This window comes from Somniosus microcephalus, chromosome 3 (assembly GCF_052327205.1).
Source record: "Somniosus microcephalus isolate GS21.2 chromosome 3, FLI_Smic_1.0, whole genome shotgun sequence".
Classification (NCBI taxonomy): Eukaryota; Metazoa; Chordata; class Chondrichthyes; order Squaliformes; family Somniosidae; genus Somniosus; species Somniosus microcephalus.
Window position 1 is genome coordinate 341,187,439 of NC_140989.1, and position 20,102 is coordinate 341,207,540.

Sequence of the window (20,102 nt, forward strand, 5' to 3'; positions counted from 1 at the left end):
GCAATGTTGCCAAGTCTGAGTCTCCCGCAGTGGCTGAGTTAGTCAGTGCGGGTAGTTCTCCAAACTGCCACTACTCGGCTTCTTGGCGCTGTCGGAAGTCGGAACAGCTCAATACCCCGTAACAGGAGTCTGACTCTCCCGCACTGCCGGTAGTCTCTTCTGATCTGCCATTTTACAGGGGTACTGTGTGTCTCCCACGCTGCTGGTAGTCATTGCATTCCATTACCCTCAACTGGCAGTACTGTACTTAATCAAGCATCTTCCACCATCCACTTAACACAACATTCTGTATGTGAGTAGCCAATTACTGTATACTGCACATTTCTTGATTTTTTAATTTTTCTTTGTAGATAACCCTCTCTGTCATCTGGAATTTTTGATCAACCGGCAACACGCCGGTCCCGGATACCAAAGAGTTTCCTGTATATCCTTCCTTAGATAAGGAGACCAAAACTGTGCACAGTACTCCAGGTGTGGTCTCACCAAGGCCCTGTACAGTTGTAGCAAGACTTTCTTACACTCATACTCCAACCCCATTGCAATAAAGGCCAACATGCCATTTTCCTTCCTTATTGCTTGCTGTACCTGCATGCTAGCTCTCTGTGTTTCTTACACGAGGACACCCAAATTTCTCTGAACACCAACATTTGAAAGTTTCTCACCATTTAAAAAATATTGGCCTAGAAATTCACTATGGCCCCGCCAGCTGGCTAATGGCCAAAAGATAGCGCTGGGCGCGGAGCCATGTGCGACCGTCCGATATTCGCTTTTTGCGCCCCAAGTCGGAGCCGGCCGCTATTCCAGGGTGTGCCCACCCCTGCTTGGGGCGCAGAAACTGAATTTCAGCGTTCTAAGTGCCGCTGCGCCACCCAATGCGGTGCGGCAGGCTGCGGTACTGCAGGCCTCCTCCTTCTCTTAAGGTGGAGGTGCCTGCAACGGGGAGATCACCGCTGGATTGTGCCGGCAAATGAGCCCGGCACCACGGAGAAGTGCCGGGCTCGCGGAAAGCAGCCGGCAATGCCGTGGGGGGGGGTGGTGGAGGAGGCCGGGGAAGGAGGTGCGGGCAGGTGGCCGCCGAAAAAGCGGCCGGCCGCACCTCCACCTTTATGCGCCCCACTAAGGCTGCAGTAAGGCCCTGGTCTCCGGATGTTAGTAGCGGCCGCCACGGAGGAGGCAGCGGCAACTGAATATGGGGTTCGGGCCGGCATCGGGGCGGAAACGGGGCACTGCACACACCGATGACGTCATCGGTGCCGGCGCAGCGCTACCGGCTACCGCCGCCATTACCGTCGAGCTCAATATCAGCGCAACCTCCTATACTGGCGCAGAAACCCTCTTTAGGCGGTAACTGGGCGCAAAGCTTGCAGCGCCTTACTGAGTTTCTAGGCCATTCTGTTTTTCTATTCTTCCTACCAAAGTGAGTAACCTCACATTTCTCTACATTATACTCCATCTGCCACCTTTTTGCCCACTCACTTAGTCTATCTATATCCCTTTACAGACCCTTTGTGTTCTCCTCACAGCTTACAGTCTCACCTAGCTTTGCATCATCAGCAAACTTGGATACATTACACTCAGTCCCGTCATCTTGGTCATTATATAGATTGTAAATAGCTGAGGCCCCAACACTGATTCTTGTGGCACCCCACTAGTTACAGCCTGCCAACCTGAAAAAGATCCGTTTATCCCTACTCTCTATTTTCTGTCCATTAACCAAATCCTCTATCCATGCTACTATATTACACCCAACTCCTTGAGCCCTTATCTTGCATAATAACCTTTTATGTGGCACCTTATCGAATGCCTTTTGGAAATCCAAATATACTACATCCACTGGTTCCCCTTATCCTGCTAGTTACATCCTCAAAAAATGCTATTAAATTTGTCAAACATGATTTCCCTTTCATAAAACCATGTTAACTCTGCCTAATCATGTTATGATTTTCTAAGTGCCCTGATACCACTTGTTTAACAATGGATTCCAGCATTTTCCCGATGACTGATGTCAGGCTAACTGGCCTGTAGTTCCCTGTTTTCTCTCTCCCTCCTTTCTTGAACAGCGGTGTTACATTTGCTACCTTCCATTCTGCTGGGACCGTTCTAGAATCTAGGGAATTTTGGAAGATCAAAACCAATGCACCCACTATCTCTGCAGCCACCTCTTTTAGAACCCTAGGATGTAGGCCATCAGGTCCAGGGAATTTGTCGGCTTTTAGTCCCATTAGTTTCTCTAGTACTTTTTCTCTACTTGTATTAATTACTTTAAGTTCCTCACCCTCATTAGACCCTTGGTTCCCCACCATTTTTGGTATGCTTTTTGTGTCTTCAACTGTGAAGACAGATACAAAATATTTGTTTAACGTTTCTGCCATTTCCTTATTCCCCATAATAATTTCTCCTGCCTCAGCCTCTAATGGACCAATGTTTACTTTTGCTACTCTTTTCCTTTTTACATACTTGTAGAAGCTCTTACAATCTGTTTTTATATTTCTTGCTAGTTTTCTCTCATTCTATTTTTTCCCTTTTTATCAATTTTTTGGTCATCCTTTGCTGGTTTCTGAAACTCTCTCAATCCTCAGGCTTACTACTATTCTTCACAACATTATAAGCTTCTTCTTTCAATCTAATGCGATCCTTAACTTCTTTAGATAGCCATGGATGGATCACTTTTCCTGTGGAGTTTTTGTTTCTCAATGGAATGTATTTTTGTTGGGAATTATGAAGTATTTCTTTAAATGCTAGCCACTGCTTATCTACTGCCATACCTTTTAATCTATTTTTCCAATCTACCTTAGCCAATTCGCTCCTCATACCTGTGTAATTCGCTTCATTTAAGTTTAAGACTGTAGTTTCGGACTTAGGCAAGTCATTCTCAAACCTAACAGCCCGTATTTTCCAATGCCTACGGCTTTGTACACACCCGTAGGGACATCAGAAATGCCGTTTCCAGGCATGCGAAGCGCATGCGCTGAAAACCGGCATTTCTGATCTGTCAAGAATGATCTTGACAGATCGGATGCCTGCCCTGGAGAAGGGCCTCTGCGGGTGGAGATTTCCTCTTTCTGCAGAACCTCCGACCGCTGAAAACACTTAAAAATCTTACACCTGGTAAAAGTGTAAGGCCTGCATTTACCAGCATAAGAGTTTAAAAAAGTAAAAAAATAATTTTTTTCACTCATTTATAATTTCGAAATACTTTAAAAAAAAGTTACGTTTATTTTTAGCCCCGTAAAAAACTTTAATTATTTTTTTCAAAAAATTTAAGTTTTGTTTAAAATATTTAATTTAATGTCATTTTAACTCATTTAAAAACGTGATAAAAAAAATATATTTAATGTTTTGATGTGTTTTTGGGGTAATCTCCATTCATATATTTGACAGTTCTACGTGATCCCAGGGACGCTTGCGAACCGCATGCGCCCCTGGGATATGTGGGCCCTGTGCATTTCGATCGTGGAGAGGCCCAGGATCAGAAGTGTGTGGATCTCGGGGGCCCTCAGGTAAGAGCGTAGATTTTTTTTCCGATAGGAGGCATCTGCACGCAGGAAGCCTCCTGTCGGAAATTATGGGCCAATGTGAAATTCTATCATATTATGATCGTTCTGCCTCAGAGGATCCTTTACTATGAGATTGCTAATTAACCCTGTCTCATTACACAATACAAGATCTAAAATAGCCTGTTCCCCGGTTGGTTCCATGACGTATTGTTCTAGGAAACTGTCCTGAATGCATTCCATGAACTTGTCCTCCAGACTACCTTTGCCAAATTGATTTGTCCAGTCTATATGAAGATTAAAGTCCCCCAGGATTATTGCATTACCTTTGTTACAAGCTCCAAAGATTATATCTTTGTAACAAACTCTAAGACATGACACTTACCAAATAGACTGCAATTCCTCCTCCTATCATAAATCCACAGTACACATCAATCGGATGATTCTTGTACTGGATAATGCGTGTTAAACCACAGATTACTGCACAGATGATAAAGGTGAAGACCAGCAGTGGCTTGAGGAGTTTGGAGGAGTCTGTCAGGGTCGCATTGAAATACATCTAAATGACAAAGAACAAAATATAAAGACTAAATCAGCTGTGAAATTAACTAAGCATATTGTCCTGTGTTATCCTCTACAAGTACTCATCCCCACACAGACATTCAGGAAAATCATTGAATTTTTTTTTAACAACTGAATAACTTGAATTACATTGCAGAATACTAGAGTCACAGAATTTGCAGCATAGCAGGAGCCCATTCAGGCAATTGGGACACTGCTAGTTATTCAACTGCAGCTGCCTACTGCCCTGCCCTTTCCTCATATTGTTCTTCTTTTTCAAATGTGTATCCAATTATTTTTTTAATGATGTTATAGTCTGCCTCAGTTTCCTATCTGTGGTAAAGCAATCTCTGTTGCATACATTCCTCTGGGTGCTAATATTTCTTCAAATATCCTCTTCATTCTTCTAATGATAATCCTCAGTCTAGGTCCATTTATTATCGATTCACCAACCACAGTGAATCAGTCGTTCACTATTTACCCTCTAAAAACCTTTCATAATTTAGAAAATTTCCATTAGATCACTCATTAAGCTTCTCAGTTCCATTAAAAAAAATGAGCCTTTCATCATAACAATAATCTTTTATCCCTGGTATCATACTCGGGAATCTTCCCTGTTTCCTTTCCATGGCACTATAATGGAGGACACAGAATTCATGCACTACCCCAACTATGGCTAATCAATATCTTGTATAAATTCAGCATCACTTTATTGTTTTGATATTCAATGGCTCTATGTAAAAACTTAGAATCCCATTTACCTTTTTTACAGCCTTATAAACCTGCATGCAAACATTCAAAGATATATCTGCACCCCTCGATCTCTCTGTTCCTCCATTGTTACCATTTAGCGTGCATTTCTTTTATCCAAAAATGCACTATTTTACATTTCTCTGCATTATTCTGCACCTGCCACCTATGTGCCCACTCTGCTAACTTGTCTATGTCTTCCTGCAATCTCTTGCATTCTTTTTGGCATTTCCCCTAGTTTGCTGTCATCAGCAAACTTTGATATCATTTATCTGGTACCTACATCCAAATAATCTACATAAGTAGAAAAGAAATGAAGTCCCAGCACAGATCCCTGGGATATACATCCTGCCAAATTGAAAATTCAATTGATCCTTCTATCCATGCGGTTACTTTCCCTTTTTTTCAACAAAGATGTAATAGTTGTCACCATCCAATACTTTGACAAAATTCCCATTTCCAAACATGTTTTGGAAAATTATGGTTAGTGCCTCCAATACCTCTTTCTTAACCACCTTCAGTATTCTGGGATGCATACTTTTTTTTACTACTTTTTTGAGTATTCCCTCTCCCATATCCTCCTGCAGTGCACCAGCAGTCCAAGTTTCATCTTCCTTTGTAAAGACTGATGTTAAAAACTTATTAAACACCCTGTCACTGTGAAGTACAGAATGGCCCTCTTCATCTCTAATGTTTCCACTATGTTTTTGATTAATATATACAATGATACTATTGTATAAATGTCCCTCTGTCCAGTATTTTCCACTGGGGAGGTTTTAGCCCCTTTATTTTGGACTAGTTAACACCCCTGCTAAAATAGTACAGAGAGGAATTTCAGATAAACATGTTAAGTGTCCGTATGTTTGTGGACACAAGGCATAACTTCAGGACTTCTTGCCAAATAGTGCAGTACTATAATGTGTCCTCCATAAAGTTAAAGAAACTAATACAAGTTGGGATTGAATAATTGATTACATAAATATATTTGGACAAAATATATTAGGACCTTTAAATTGCTGTTATGATTAAATGATGTAGCTTTCTTGCTAATTGCCTTTCTGTATAAAGCATAGTTTAAATATCACTACCACAAATGGTACAATTTTAAAGGGAGTGCAGGCAATGTTCTCTGTAATTTTTTTAGGGCTGCACAGCCCCTTTAACAGGCTGCACGGCTCATTCAAAATTCCGCTCATACGCGTTTTTTTCAATTTAAAAGCCGGTTCACCGGCTGCGTGGACTCCTGGAGCGCTGTGCGGCCATGTGGCCATGCAGCTTAAAGGGAATATTGGGTGCAGTAAGAGAGGGACCTGGGGGTGTATGTACACAAATCTTTGAAGGTGGCAGGATAAGTTGAGAAGGCTGTTAAAAAAAAGTGTACGGGAACTTTGGCTTTATAGAGAGGCAGAATACAAAAGCAAGGAAGTTTATGCTAAATCTTTATAAAATCACTAGTTAGGCCCCACCTGGAGTGTTGTTGTGTCCAATTCGGGGCACCACACTTTAGGAAGGATATCAAGGCCTTTGAGAGGGTGCAGAGAAGATTTACTAGAATGGTACCGGGATGCGGGACCTCAGTTGCGTGGCGAGACTAGAGATGCTGGGTATGTTCTCCATAGGGCAGAGAAGGTTAAGAGGAGGTTTGATAGAGGTGTTCAAAATCATGAAGGGTTCTGACAGAGTAAATAAGGAGAATTGTTTCCAGTTGCAGAAGGGTCGGTAACCAACAGACACAGATTTAAGATCATTGGCAGACGAACCAGAGGTAAGATGAGAATTTTTTTTTACGCTGTGAGTTGTTAGGATCTGGAATGTACTGCCTGAGGGTGATGGAAGCAGATTCAATAATAACTTTCAAAAGGGAATTGGATGAATACTTAAAAAGGAAAAGTGTTACAGGGCTATGGGCAAAGGGCAGGGGAGTGGGACTAATTGGATAGCTCTTTCAAAGAGCCGGTACAGCCACGATGGGCCAAATGGCCTCCTTCTTTGCTGTATCATTTTATGATTCTATGATAAGCAGCAAAGGTACAGTCCGGGAAGGTCCAGGGGACATGAGTTTAAACTATGCAAGAGTAGGAATAGACTGGGTGTTAGGCAGTTCTTTTCCCAGAGTGTAGTGAGACTCTGGGTGGTTGGTGTAGTGGGTGCTGACTCTCTGTACGCCTTCAAGATGGAGCTGGATCGGTTCTTGACTGGGGCAGAAATCGCATCATATAGAAGGCAAGTGCCTTTTAGATAACAGTTGGTCCGTGTGATCTTCTGGACTGGTTTTGATCGCCTGTGGGGGTCGGAGAGGAATTTTCCATTGTATTTTTTCCCTTATTGGCCCTGGGTTTTTCTCTGTTTTTTTGCCTGTCCCTGGAGATTATACATGCCTGCTGGGTGGGTGGGGCGGGGGCGGGGGGCGGGCAGGTGGGGAGGGAAGAAGTGTTTAATCATCATGGAGTGGGGCAGACTTGATGGACCAGCTGGTCTTTTCCTGCCCAACAATTTCGTATGTTCGTAATTTAATTCTTTCTATTTTCACACTGATCATTTCACCTACTAATGAGGGTTGCAGCTAATTTACATAGCAGATTAAGATGTTACTCACAATTAATAGTTAATTGACAGATTCAACACTGTGCTGGTTATGACACTGTGGATCACACAAGGCGGCCCTGATTACTTACAGAAACATACACAGCTGCGAAGGCTGCAAGCGTAGCGTGCTGGGATGGAAAAGATTTTCTGCAAAGGAAAACAAGACAATTTAATTATGCTGTTGGTGTTTTGTAACTTATTAGGGAATCATTGGAGTGCAGAATCATTTCAATCCAAGAGACAAGAGTAATTCAACTGATTTATACCACCTACATAGTTCCATTCTGTAGCTGCTTTACATTTTATTACTTTGACCAAACATTTGCCTGTGCTATATAAGACCAGACAATTAACTAATAAATCTGTACGGAATGCCAGTTGCCAAGTTTAATTTTTACAGAATTTATCTTTATATTAAATTGATGAGTATTGATATATACACATTTTATAATGGGTACCGATATACTACATTTTATATAAAGTACACTGTAGAATGTTTGAACTACAGAGAGGTAAACTATTTTCTTAAAGAGACAGTTTGTGATTCTTAAAAATATATGCAGCAAATCAAGGAATTCCTGCTAGAGAGAGATATAAATTACTTAAGGCCCATTTTACTGATGGTAATAATCCTCTGCATTTGTTACCTGACAACGAATTGATTTTTTTGAAAAATGAGAAATGCAATGATTTAATTTACAAAAGAACTGTTAATATTTTTTCCATTTCAGGCAGACTTTTAAATCATCAGTTTTAAGACAACACACAATTTCCCATAACGTGAAATCTTTATTAGCAATTAATATGACATTGAATACATTTCTACCAGGAAATAAAATATAATGATTTAATATTAAGACATTTTCAGTCACTCCCTTCCTGTTGAATTTGTCAGCCTCCTCCATCTTACAGCAATGTAAATAAGCAAACCCTTAATTTCAGTTTAGATAGTATCGTATTCCATGATCTATTGGCTTTCTGCATGGTTGTGTAGATATTTACATCACATGTCACACAGTCATGTTAGCAATACTGAACCTTCTGTCTGCTTATATTAAATATTGAATTTTGAACAACCACCAATATTTTCCAACTGTAATATTCTAAAAGGTCAGTGCTAAGAAATATCATGACCCTATACTGCAGTGAACTGTCATATGGCAGGTCTAGATGAAAGCAGATAATGTACCTTAAACATTCATTCCCTCCACCACCGGCACACTGTGGCTGCAGTATGTACCATCTACAAGATGCACTGCAGCAACTCGCCAAGGCTTCTTCGACGGCACCTCCCAAACCCGCGACCTCTACCACCTAGAAGGACAAGGGCAGCAGGCGCATGGGAACACCACCACCTCCATGTTTCCCTTCAAGTCACACACCATCCTGACTTGAAAATATATCGCCGTTCCTTCATCGTCGCTGGGTCAAAATCCTGGAACTCCCTCCCTAACAGCACTGTGGGAGTACCTTCACCACATGGACTGCAGCGGTTCAAGAAGGTGGCTCACCACCACCTTTTCAAGGGCAATTAGGGGACAATAAATACTGGCCTTGCCAGTGACACCCACTCCCAGGAACAAATTTAAAAATAAATGATTTTGAAAGCATCTGTTGACTTGTTTTTAACAGTTGTGTCGATATAATCATTTTAAAAGGAAGCAGCTTTAGTGCCGCTCAAATTAACCTCTTAATGTGGTCTGTAGTGACAGCATCAAGATAAAACATTTTGCCAAGGTATCAAGCAGATTGCGGCACCTGAACATTATTTCAATACGTCAATCTAGTCATGCTACAGAATACTAAAGTGTACAGGTTTCAAGTTCCCACTTCATTCAGTGAAAAAGGGAGCTGATTGATATTACTTTGGGGATGGTGTGGCTGCTGCCTATTCCTCTACAGACTTAGAAGGTCCAAGCCCTCAGATGCTGAAGTACTGAAAAATTCACTCGTCTTAAAACCTAGAAGGGCTTCTTTAGCAAGTCATTCTTGTTTAAATTCACATATTTGTGTTAACCAAGGTACGAGATCCCAGTGTTGAGAAATGGACCATTTTTCTACTACTGGCTTCGGGGGTGTTCTTTCACACTGCACAATGATGATCATCATTCCTTCTTCAACTGTGTTGTTGCTGCAGCTTATTTATCTTTAATAAACGTAAATTAAAATGATGTGAAGGGCTCCAACGAGTAACTGTTCCAGGAAATTAAATGGCACATGGGCGGCTAATAGATGTGTATTCTAATGTTTATGCTGTCCGGAGATTTATTTTACTGGGGAAATTTCAGTTCAACATAATGTCCAAAGGTATGGCTAAAAAAGAAAGCAGCAGGCAGTGTGGTTAACATGCAATGTGGGATTTAGTTCACTGTCATTTTATGAGGTGAAAGTGGCCTTGTGAACCACTGAACATCATTCTGTGAATATAGTGGCACACAGGGCTACTTAGGACTTAGAAACGTGGCGTAGTAGCGGCATGTTTGTAACTTGGGATTACTTGAGATTTAGCAACATGTGTGGCATAGCAATGGCCCACATCTAAGCTGAACACATGGCATTGATCCACCTTCACTGAAATAAGTATCTATTAAATACAAATTACTTCAAAATGCTGAAAGCATTCTAGCTTTGCAACACTTTCAAGGCATGAGTAGAATGTGTAGTAGATGAATCCCATATCTGATCTATTCCTAAAGAACTTGCATTGATATTGCATCTTTTGTGACTTCAGGACATACCGAATCGCTTCACAGCCAATGAAGTACTTTTGAAGTGTAATCACTGTTGTAATTTAGGGAAACACAGCAGCCAATTTGCGCACAGCAAGGTCCCACAAACAGTAATGAAATAAAAGACCAGATAATCTGTTTTAGAGATATTGGCTGAGAGATAAATATTGGCCGGGACACCATGAGAACTCCCCTGCTCTATTTCAAATAGTGTCATGGAATCTTTTACATCCACCCAAGAGGGAAGATGGGGCCTCATTTTAACCTCTCATCTGAAAGACAACACCTCCGACAGTACTTCCAGAGTACTATACTGAAGTGTCAGCATAGATTATGTGCTCAAGTTTCTGGAGTGGGGCTTGATTCCACAACCCTTTGACTCAGAGGTGAGAGTACCACTACTGAGTCAAAGCTGACTGAGAACACATACTTCCACTTTCCCCCATACCATTATGCATTCATTATCTTGTTTTCCTTGCCAGTCTCCCCAAACTCCACTTTCAGTAACTCCACTTCATCCAAACTCCGCCTCCTCGCATCCGGTCTCGCACTAAATCATACTCACCCATTACAACAGTGACTCCACTTCAAAAATACTTCATTGGCTGTAAAGCGCTTTGAGATGGACGGTCGGTCGGTCGTCTTTTTTTCTTTCCCTCACTGACCTTCACTGGCGCCTTATCCCTAGTGTATCAAATTAAAAATCCATATCCTCTTTTACAAACCTCTTTGCAACCTCCTATATCACCCAGCTCACAGCCTACGATCCTGAATCTTGAACATCCTGTCCATCCTTTCTCTCAGTACTCCTCACTCAGTTGCAAAGGTTTCAGTTGTCTGGATGCAATCCTCTAGAACCATACCTGCCCCCAGTCTCTTTTCCTTGCTACTTCTGCGACCACCTATAAAAGCCTATTAAAAACCTATTTTCTCAATCATGAATTCAGTCAACTCTTTATTTTTCTACCAACACTCAGTCTCTTTCTCCTTTTTGAGAAGTGCCTTGGGACAGTTTATTATATTAAAAGCACAAAGGCATGTTGATGTTGTAATCTTGAAATACAGAAAATCTTTCATGATAAGCTAAGTATGACATAGCCCATTTGCAACTTTATACTTTGTAATTCTGTAGTCAGCTAATAATGGGTGTTTTTTCTGTTTCTGCAGTTGAATCAGTTACTGTATTTGGATACACGCAGACAAATTCAGCACTCATGCACTTTCAGCATTGAGCATGGGCCAGAGGTAAAGGTATAACACTGTAGACCTCATTCTCTGACCCACGATCTCTTCAAGGAGTTCAACATTGTGAACATGCGAATTGCTGAATTTACCATATTGGCCGCGAATTTCCTGGAATGGCATATTTGGCCCCGATCGTCGTAAGTTAGACTGTTGTGCTCCCGGCTCCTCCGGTGGCAAATTTATGCCACAATTTGCTGTAAAACTGATTGGAATACACTGCAGCGAGCATCGCAGCGAGTCAGAAACCCTGCAGCCAATGTCCAACGCAGATCCAAGGTACGGACACAGAACGGAACAACAGATCATTGAACGTTTCCATAAAAATCATGGTCCGTTATCTTTAACTGTTTTTAACTCCAATTATTTATTTAAGATTATTGCCTTTTGAGTTCATTATTTAGTCATTTTTTGTATAATTAACCTGCTGAGCAATTGAATATTTCACTGATACTGAGCCCTCCAGGGCCATTGTGTAATGGTTTAAGTGGCACCGGGGATCAAGGTTGCATTCATTCAGCATATTTGCAATCACCATTGCTCTTGATGGTGGGCCGAGCTATTATGACTGTTTTGGTGAGGGTCTCCGTAATTTTATATAAAACAACACTAATGATTGTATTCAGTGTACTTTACATATAAATTATATTAAAACATTAATTTACCTTATAATACAACAGCCAGTTGCTAGACCAGAGACAGAATTTTATAAATGGAAAATCTTTGTTACATAGAACTTAAAGTGAGCGGGTTACAGTTCCTGCTTCACTCCCAGTGTGGAGGGTGGGTCAGAGAATTGGCCCTATAGTTTTATGGCCCAACTTCCAACCATGCCAGTCATGGAGACTCACACAATTTCCCTTTATCAACAGCAAACTTCATAAAATGTTTCTGTATTGGTGGATGTTTTATGCTCATTAAGGTGAGGAATGGTCTCCTTGTCACCTCCCATCTTCCACTCTTCATAACCTCCATCTCATCCAAAACGCTGCTGTTCATATTCTACCCCACATCAAATTCTGCTCATCCATCTTCATTGTTCTTTCTAACTGACATGGACTCCTAGTCCCCCTAACTCTCTAACCTCCTCCCCAATTTTTTGTTCTTGTGACTCTGACCTCTTGTACATCTCCCTCTTCCAATCTCCACAATTGGTGCCTTAACTGCCAAGATCCCTTTCTCTGGAATTCACTCCCTTAACTCCTTTGCCTCTCTACCTCCTTCGCTTCTTTTATGACACTCCTTAAAAATCCATCTCCTTTACCAGTCTTTCGTTCACCCCACCTAATCGCTCTTCTTTGGCTCAGCGTCCATTTTCCTCATGCCTCTGTGACGTGCCTTGGTGTAATTTTCCATACTGCAAATTGTTGTTGAATGAGAATGACGGTGAACAGAGATGTGTCTTTTTTGGACCCATCACTCCTCAGACAGGTATAATGTTGGTTAAATATAGTTAAAGGCTCCCTTCAGACGACAATATGTCTCAATGCTAATTACAGAAGAGCATCTTCCAATGTACCACACTGGCATTTCCATTTCCTACATTAACGTTCCTTCTACACTCTCCCCTTTACAGTAGGATTTTCCAAATTAGGGCAAGTTAATGATGAAGTACAAGTGATTTGTATTCTATGGAAACGAGTCCATCAGGAACTGAGTTAAGAAGGCTTAGATCTATTTGATAGCTGTCAAACAGACTAGAGGCTGGATTTTACCAGCCCTGAGGAGGCGGGTTTGGAGGCGGGACTGCTGGGAAAATGGGAAAAATTGAGAGCGGGTCCCAACCCGCCTCTGAACCATCTTCCTGGGAGGCAGGTCCCCGACTCATGCAGGGACCCGTCTCCTAGCGGCGGGTAGGGGATTAGAGCCAATTAACTGCCTGTTACCAGGTAGTTAACAAGCAGTTAAGAGGCTTTTCCCCATTTTACGCCTGCTGATGCGGGCTTCCCAATGTCGGGGAACCCCGCCAGGGTCAGCGAGGCGAGCTGCGGGTCTGCTGCAGTGTAAGTGTGCAAATGACAGCTGTAGAGGTAGTGTGATGGGTGCAATGGTGCACAGGTAAGTATGACAGGTGAGAGAATGTAGTGAGAAATATTTTTATTCTGTTTATATGTTTCTGCAGGTGACAAGATTTGATGTTTCTACGAAGCCTCATCTGATTGGGAGAATTGATCTCACATGCAGCTGCCATCTGTTTTCTCCCAAGGAGAGAGTCATTGGTGAGCCTGGGTGCAAGGGCTCACCTTTGGACAGTGATTGTCAGTGTCTGACAGCACCTCAATGCTGTAAAGCACTGACAATTCATCTGTCAAAAAATTATGGTGCCTGTCACTTTAACAAAGCCGGCAGATGAAGCATCATGCACTGACGTCATCTGACACCAGCTTTCCCTTAATTGGCCGGCAAGCCCACAGGGCAGGCTTAACAAGGCCAATCAGGGGAAAATAGCGTCAGGTCGCTGGGGGTGGGACTAGAACCCAGAAACCAGCAGTCCTGCTCCCAACACACCTCCTCAGGTCAGATCCTGGCCTTGGCGTTTGTTCTAGCAGTCTAGGTTAGACCAGAACATTGGTCCTTAGTTTTCTTCAATATTAAAAGCGTAAAATGCATTAGATGACATTTATTGGTAGTCCAATCACTAATATTTTGATCCTATCATGAACCATGTGCCAATTTTTAAAAGAAGTACCAACCATTGAAAGTGGAATATGATGTGGGCAGGGTAAAAGCGGCAATTCAACGCATCCTCACTCACTTACTGTCACATACCTGGCAGCATAATGTCCAGGAACAGATGTGATAGACTGAATACATCTGTCACTGTAATTTATTTAGAAACAAGATGAAGGTTGGTTGGATGCTGTTTTGATGCTGTGCTGTCACATTTTAATAAAATAATTTTACGTATAATCTATTTTTATTTTATATACCTCAAGAAGGTAGGTCTTTACTGTAAACAAAATATTAAAAACAAACTGGGGAGTAATTGGATTGTGTTTCACCTATTTTTCATGCCCAAAACGGGCATTAAAATGAATTTACCTTGAAGAGGTCCCGTGCTTAAAGTGTGCCATAAGTGCATCCAGCACCATATTGGGTCAGGCGCTCATTTAGCGTCCTTGGCGGCTGCCTGAAAGAAACCCAGGCATCATTAAAATATGCAAATAAAAGTCCTACAACCCATTTGAGAAATTGGTGTCTGGCAGCACCTGATTTGGCACTTCCTAAGCCCACCCAGCAAATTATGGCGGGAACAGATGGAAGCAGCGTTGGTTAAAGACATCCGCGCCTCCATTAAGGCAAATCTCAGGTTAGTTGTTTTAGGCGGTGAGGGTGCTTTTGGTCTCATTTTCTCTCTGTTTTGGCTGGTGTTCGGCTGTTGACTACTTTGAGAGTAGGTTTTCGGAGGTGCTGACACATGGGATTGGCTTCAGCAGAATTGTTGAACAGGGAGATGCTGCTGGGGTTATCACTGAGGCTGCCAAATCAGGAGGAAGAGCAGCAGCAGCATGGGAGGAAGCAAAAGACCGGCAGAGGCTGCAGGAAGAAGTCGAAGGAGGAAAGGGCACAGCACGCGTAACTTCAGAAACCAATCGTCATACTTCAAACTCGCAGAGGAACAGTGTGTAAGATGGCTCCACTTTAACAGGGAGGGAGTGACTGATGTATGTCATCTGTTGAAGGAGATTTGGAGCCCAGCACCAGGGTATGCACTGTCCTGCCTGCGGCAGTGAAGGTCATTGTCGCTTTAAACATTTATGCCTCTGGCTCCTTCCAAACTGCAACAGGTGACATTAGTAACGCCAGTCCATTTGCCGTGCTTACGGCAATCAGGCAGGTGACAGATGCACTGCTTCAAAGGTGCCAACAATTCATCACCGTCACTACTGAGCAGGAGGACTGATCACTAGGATTTGCCCGCATTGCTGGATTTCCACAGGTGCATGTGCGTAGCCCTGCATGCAACCCATCAGGAGCTGGCTCTGTTTTACATCAGGAAGGGCTTCCATTCATTGAACGTTCAACTTGTTTGTGACCACAAGTCATACAGATCTGTGCTCGGTTTCCCGGCAGTAGTCATGGCGCTTTTGTACTGTTCCAGTCCTGTTCCACCCCGACCATCGGGTGGAGGGCTGGCTGCTGGGGGGACAAGGAGTCCTTGGCTACCTTCTTTGCTACAGCTCTTCCTCCTGATTGAGAACCTCAAGGACAAGTCCAGCAGCATTCCCATGTTCAGCAATTGAGAATAAGCAAAATCAGTGAAAGTGTTCTGGACCTCCACAAACTCACAGTGCAAAGTATCTCACAAACAAATGCTTGACAACACAGCAACAAAATTGGCCCCAAAGCATTCTAGATGCTTAAAACAACTAACCAGACTTATCCTAATTGAGGTAAAGATCCCTTTAAATACCGCTTCTGAAAGCTGCTTGCCAACTGTTCCCGCCATGATTTGCTGGGCGGGTTAAGAAAGTGACGGTTCAGGTGCGCATGGACACCAATTTCACAAAAGGGACCTGATACAGGTGCAGGACCCTTATTAACATATTTAAATGACGCTAGCATTTTTTTCAGGCAGCAGCCAGGGACACCCATCGAGCACCCGAAACAATATGGTGTAGGGTGCACTTCCAGTGCCATTCTGGCACGGGACATCCCACTGCAAAATTCTACTTCATGGCAGATGTTTTGGACCTGGCAAACATGCAAAATGTACACCAATTTCTTCCCCAACATGTTAGTGATTTTGCTATACCCACACACAGGACATTTCCTCCAGTGTTGCAAGAAATAGTGCATGTTTCTGTGCATTTTTCAAATGTTACTTTATATACATAATTATGAACCTGTAGAATTATATTTACATGACAGAAAACATATACATTTAAAAAGTTACTGAAGTACCTAGAGAGGAAAATGTTGGGAATTTATTATATTCAGGAATATTAACAAGAATAAAGGTGACTGTACCGCATCAGTATAGGTTTCTAAAGGATAGCTTATGCCGTGTACATTTATTGGAATTCTTTAAAAGTGAAAGAACTGGTGGTTAATAATGAAGTCTCTTATATAGGGGGGAAAATTGGCTCACGCCCCATTTGGGGTGATAACTTTGCCGGGGCACTACTTTTAGAGGGTGTAGTGTATGTACCTTTAAGAGAGAACTACTTTTACAGCTCCTGTATAATGTAGTACCGGCTGTGACCACACCTGTATATAAGACTTGAGCATGCCTCTGTACCCCCAGTCTTGAGACTACCCTACTCCAGTAAACACCTGTTGATTGTTAAGTTACAGCATCCGTGTAGTTATTTGAAAACATCATACTCTCAGAATCACAGATCTAACAGTGGCGACGAGTGTCGATTCGAACCTACCTGCAACTCTGCATTTCCCTTCAAGGATTTGCTCAGGTAGGGCGGTGGAAGAAAGTCGAGGCCAGAAGCACGGGCGTCGACCACGAGCAACCGCCCAGTCGTCCGGCAGAGAGTGAACATCGCAGGGGAGGCTGTTGAGAGCCGGGCTTGGTTCCCCAGCCACGACGATCAGCAACAGACTGACGACAGGTACCAGGTACAGCGCAGACCCTTCCCGGACAGCGGCGGCTGGAGCCGACCGATGGCAGAGAAAAAGCCGAGCAGCGTCGACGGGGTAAGAGAGAGGGTGAAGAGCACAGGGCGCAGCTGGGGGTTGAAAACCGAGCGGCTCGAGGAAAAACAAAACACAGAGAGAGAGGGTAAAGCAGCAGCCAGGTTCAGGACCGAGCGGTGGAAACGGGAAAGGTGCACAGAAAAAAACGCGCAGAGCACAGCCAGGGCTCAAGGGCTGAACAGTGTCCGCGGGGAGAAGAAGGGAGAGCGCGGGAGACGCCATTGAGCCGTGGAGAAGGAAGAGCGCGGGAGACGCCATTTTTAGAAGCCGCAGCGGAGAAGAAGGGCGAGCACGGGAAGAAAGGAAAGCGCGGGAGACGCCATTTTGTGCCAGCGGAGAAGAAGGGAGAGCGCGGGAGACGCCATTTTTGACAGTTAAATCACACCCAGGGATGCCGAAGAGTGGCAGCATCTCTACGTTCGACAATGAAGTCGAAGATTGGGCGACATATGTGGAACGTATTGAGGTGTACTGCAGGGCGAATGAAGTGCCAGATGCTAGGAAAGCACTGGTTTTGTTAAATTCCATGGGTGCAAAAACTTATGGCTTACTGCGAAATCTAATAACCCCAGAGAAGCCTGTGGATAAGAATTTCGAAAGCATAGTAGAAATCCTACAGGACCACTTAAACCCCACACCGCTGCTGAAAGCAGAAAGATTTAAGTTCCACAAAAGGAACCAGCATAAAGACGAAAGTAATGCTGAGTACTTAACGGAACTGCGCAAGCTATCGAAACACTGCCAGTTTGGAGTGGGACTAGCAGATATGTTAAGGGACAAGTTTGTGTGTGGGCTTCAAAGTGAGGGAACCCAGAAACGGCTTCTATCAGAAAAGGATCTTATGCTGGACAAGGCTTTCAGCATGGCAGTATCACACGAAGCAGCTGCAAGGGGCGCTGCAGAGATACAACGGAGACCACAAGAATATGGCACCAATGAAATGTCATATGGAACAGGGAAGTGTTATCGCTGCAGCAGAACAACACACGACCAGAAGGATTGTTGGTTCAAGGACCAAGTGTGCAGACAGTGTGGAAAAGCAGGACACATAGCAAGAGTCTGCAGGTCAGGGAAGAAAACCAACAGCAAGATATCTCCACAGGAGAAGTACAAAAAGGTACATAAGGTGATGGACAGTAGTTCAGACGAACAGAAAAGTGATACAGACTCCGGAAGCAAGGAGCTGGGTTGTCTGAAACTACATAAGGTAACCAAAATGGAGGATCACCAGACTATCTGGGTCACACTCAAGATAGACGGAGTCCAAGTGAAAATGGAATTGGACACAGGATCAGCCCTAACAGTCATAAACCAAAGGGACTACAAGCGGCTATTTTCACACATACCCTTGAAAGCTACAGAGATTGTCTTGAAGACGTACATGGGGCAAAAAGTCTACCCCAAAGGAAAAATAAGGGTGAAAGTGATATACAAAGGCCAGGAAATACCTAAAATGGACCTATATGTATTGCCAGATGGAGGACCACCACTACTAGGACGTGAATGGATCCGGAAGATACAATTAGATTGGCATTCCATACAGGCACTGAAGGTTGAGGCCAAAAAGGATGACGACGTCACACCTGGACGACTGTCAAAAATGCTAACTGACGCAAAAGAAGTGTTCCAGGAGGGACTCGGAACACTAAAAGGCATAACAGCAACGATTAAAATAGAGGAAAATGCAAGCCCAAAGTTTCTTAAGGCCAGACCAGTGCCTTATGCGATCAGACCAGCCGTCGAAGCAGAGCTGGAAGGGTTGGCATGTTCAGGAGTACTGTCCAACATAGACTGGAGCGAGTGGGCTACACCCATCGTTCCTGTAATGAAGAGGTCGTTGAGTAATATGCCTGGGGAACCAAAGAAGGTCCGCATCTGTGGGGATTTTTAGGTGACAGTGAACTTCACACGGTACAATATCCGCTTCCACGAATTGAGGATATTTTCACCTCGCTATCTGGAGGTAAACGCTTCACCAAAATTGACCTAGCCCAGGCATACTTGCAAATGGAGGTAGAAGAAGCCTCGAAACAATACCTCACGATCAACACTCATAAAGGTCTCTACCAATACAACTGGCTGGTGTTCGGGGTAGCATCAGCTCCGGCTATTTGGCAAAGGGCGATGGATCAAGCCCTGCAAGGGATTCCAGGGACCCAGTGTTATTTGGACGACATCCTGGTCACGGGCGAAAATGACAGTGATCACCTCGCCAACCTGGAGAAGGTGCTCACTAGATTAAAGGAATATGGGCTACGAGCTAATCGCCACAAGTGCGAGTTTTTCCAGAAGCAGATCTCGTATTGTGGCCATGTTATCGATGAAGAGGGGTTACATAAGTCCCCTGAAAAGATTGAGGCAGTAGTCAAGGCTCCAGCACCGGAAAATGTGTCACAACTGAGGTTGTTCCTCGGGCTGGTAAACTACTACCATAAGTTCTTGCCAAATTTGTCTACGGTATTACACCCACTGAACACCCTACTGCAAACAGGGGTACCATGGAAGTGGAATGACAAACGTAAACGAGCTTTCCAGAAGTGCAAAGAATTGATCACATCAAAAGAGGTGTTGGCCCATTTCAACCCAGCACTACCAATTCGTTTGGCATGTGATGCATCACCCTATGGTATTGGAGTGGTGCTGTTGCACAAATTCCCAGACGGGTTGGAAAGGCCAGTAGCCTTTGCGTCTCGGTCACTAACCTCAGCCGAGCGCATCTACGCCCAGATCGACAGGGAGGCCCTCAGCCTAGTATGGGGAGTAAAAAAATTCAACCACTATCTGCATGGGCAGAAGTTCACCTTGCTGACTGACCACCAACCACTTGTCTCCATCTTTAATCCAAAGAAGGGCGTTCCGGTGATGACTGCACAATGGTTACAAAGATGGTCCCTTTTCTAGGGGCGAATCAATATGAAATAGAATATAAATGCACGAAACAGCATGGAAACGCTGATGGGCTATCACGCCTGCCACTGCCTACTGTGGAGGAAGCAGCAGCAATGGATGCTCACTCGAAATGGCCCGAGGTGATAAAAATGTCCTCAACCACTACAGAGAAAACGATTGCAGTCCTACGGACCATATT

General features: G+C 43.5%; 1 protein-coding gene across 2 annotated transcripts in view; it reads right to left on the reverse strand.

The window, feature by feature from the left end:
• plppr4a (phospholipid phosphatase related 4a) overlaps positions 1 to 20,102 on the reverse strand; it is an 89,714-nt gene that overhangs the window by 12,168 nt on the left and 57,444 nt on the right. For both annotated transcript variants that reach the window (XM_085983258.1, XM_085983259.1), the window contains 2 exons: positions 7,481 to 7,538; positions 3,880 to 4,053 (listed from right to left, as the gene is read on the reverse strand). In XM_085983258.1, coding sequence (XP_085839384.1) covers positions 3,880 to 4,053; positions 7,481 to 7,538 — 232 coding nt within the window. The remainder of the gene's footprint in view (positions 1 to 3,879; positions 4,054 to 7,480; positions 7,539 to 20,102) is intronic.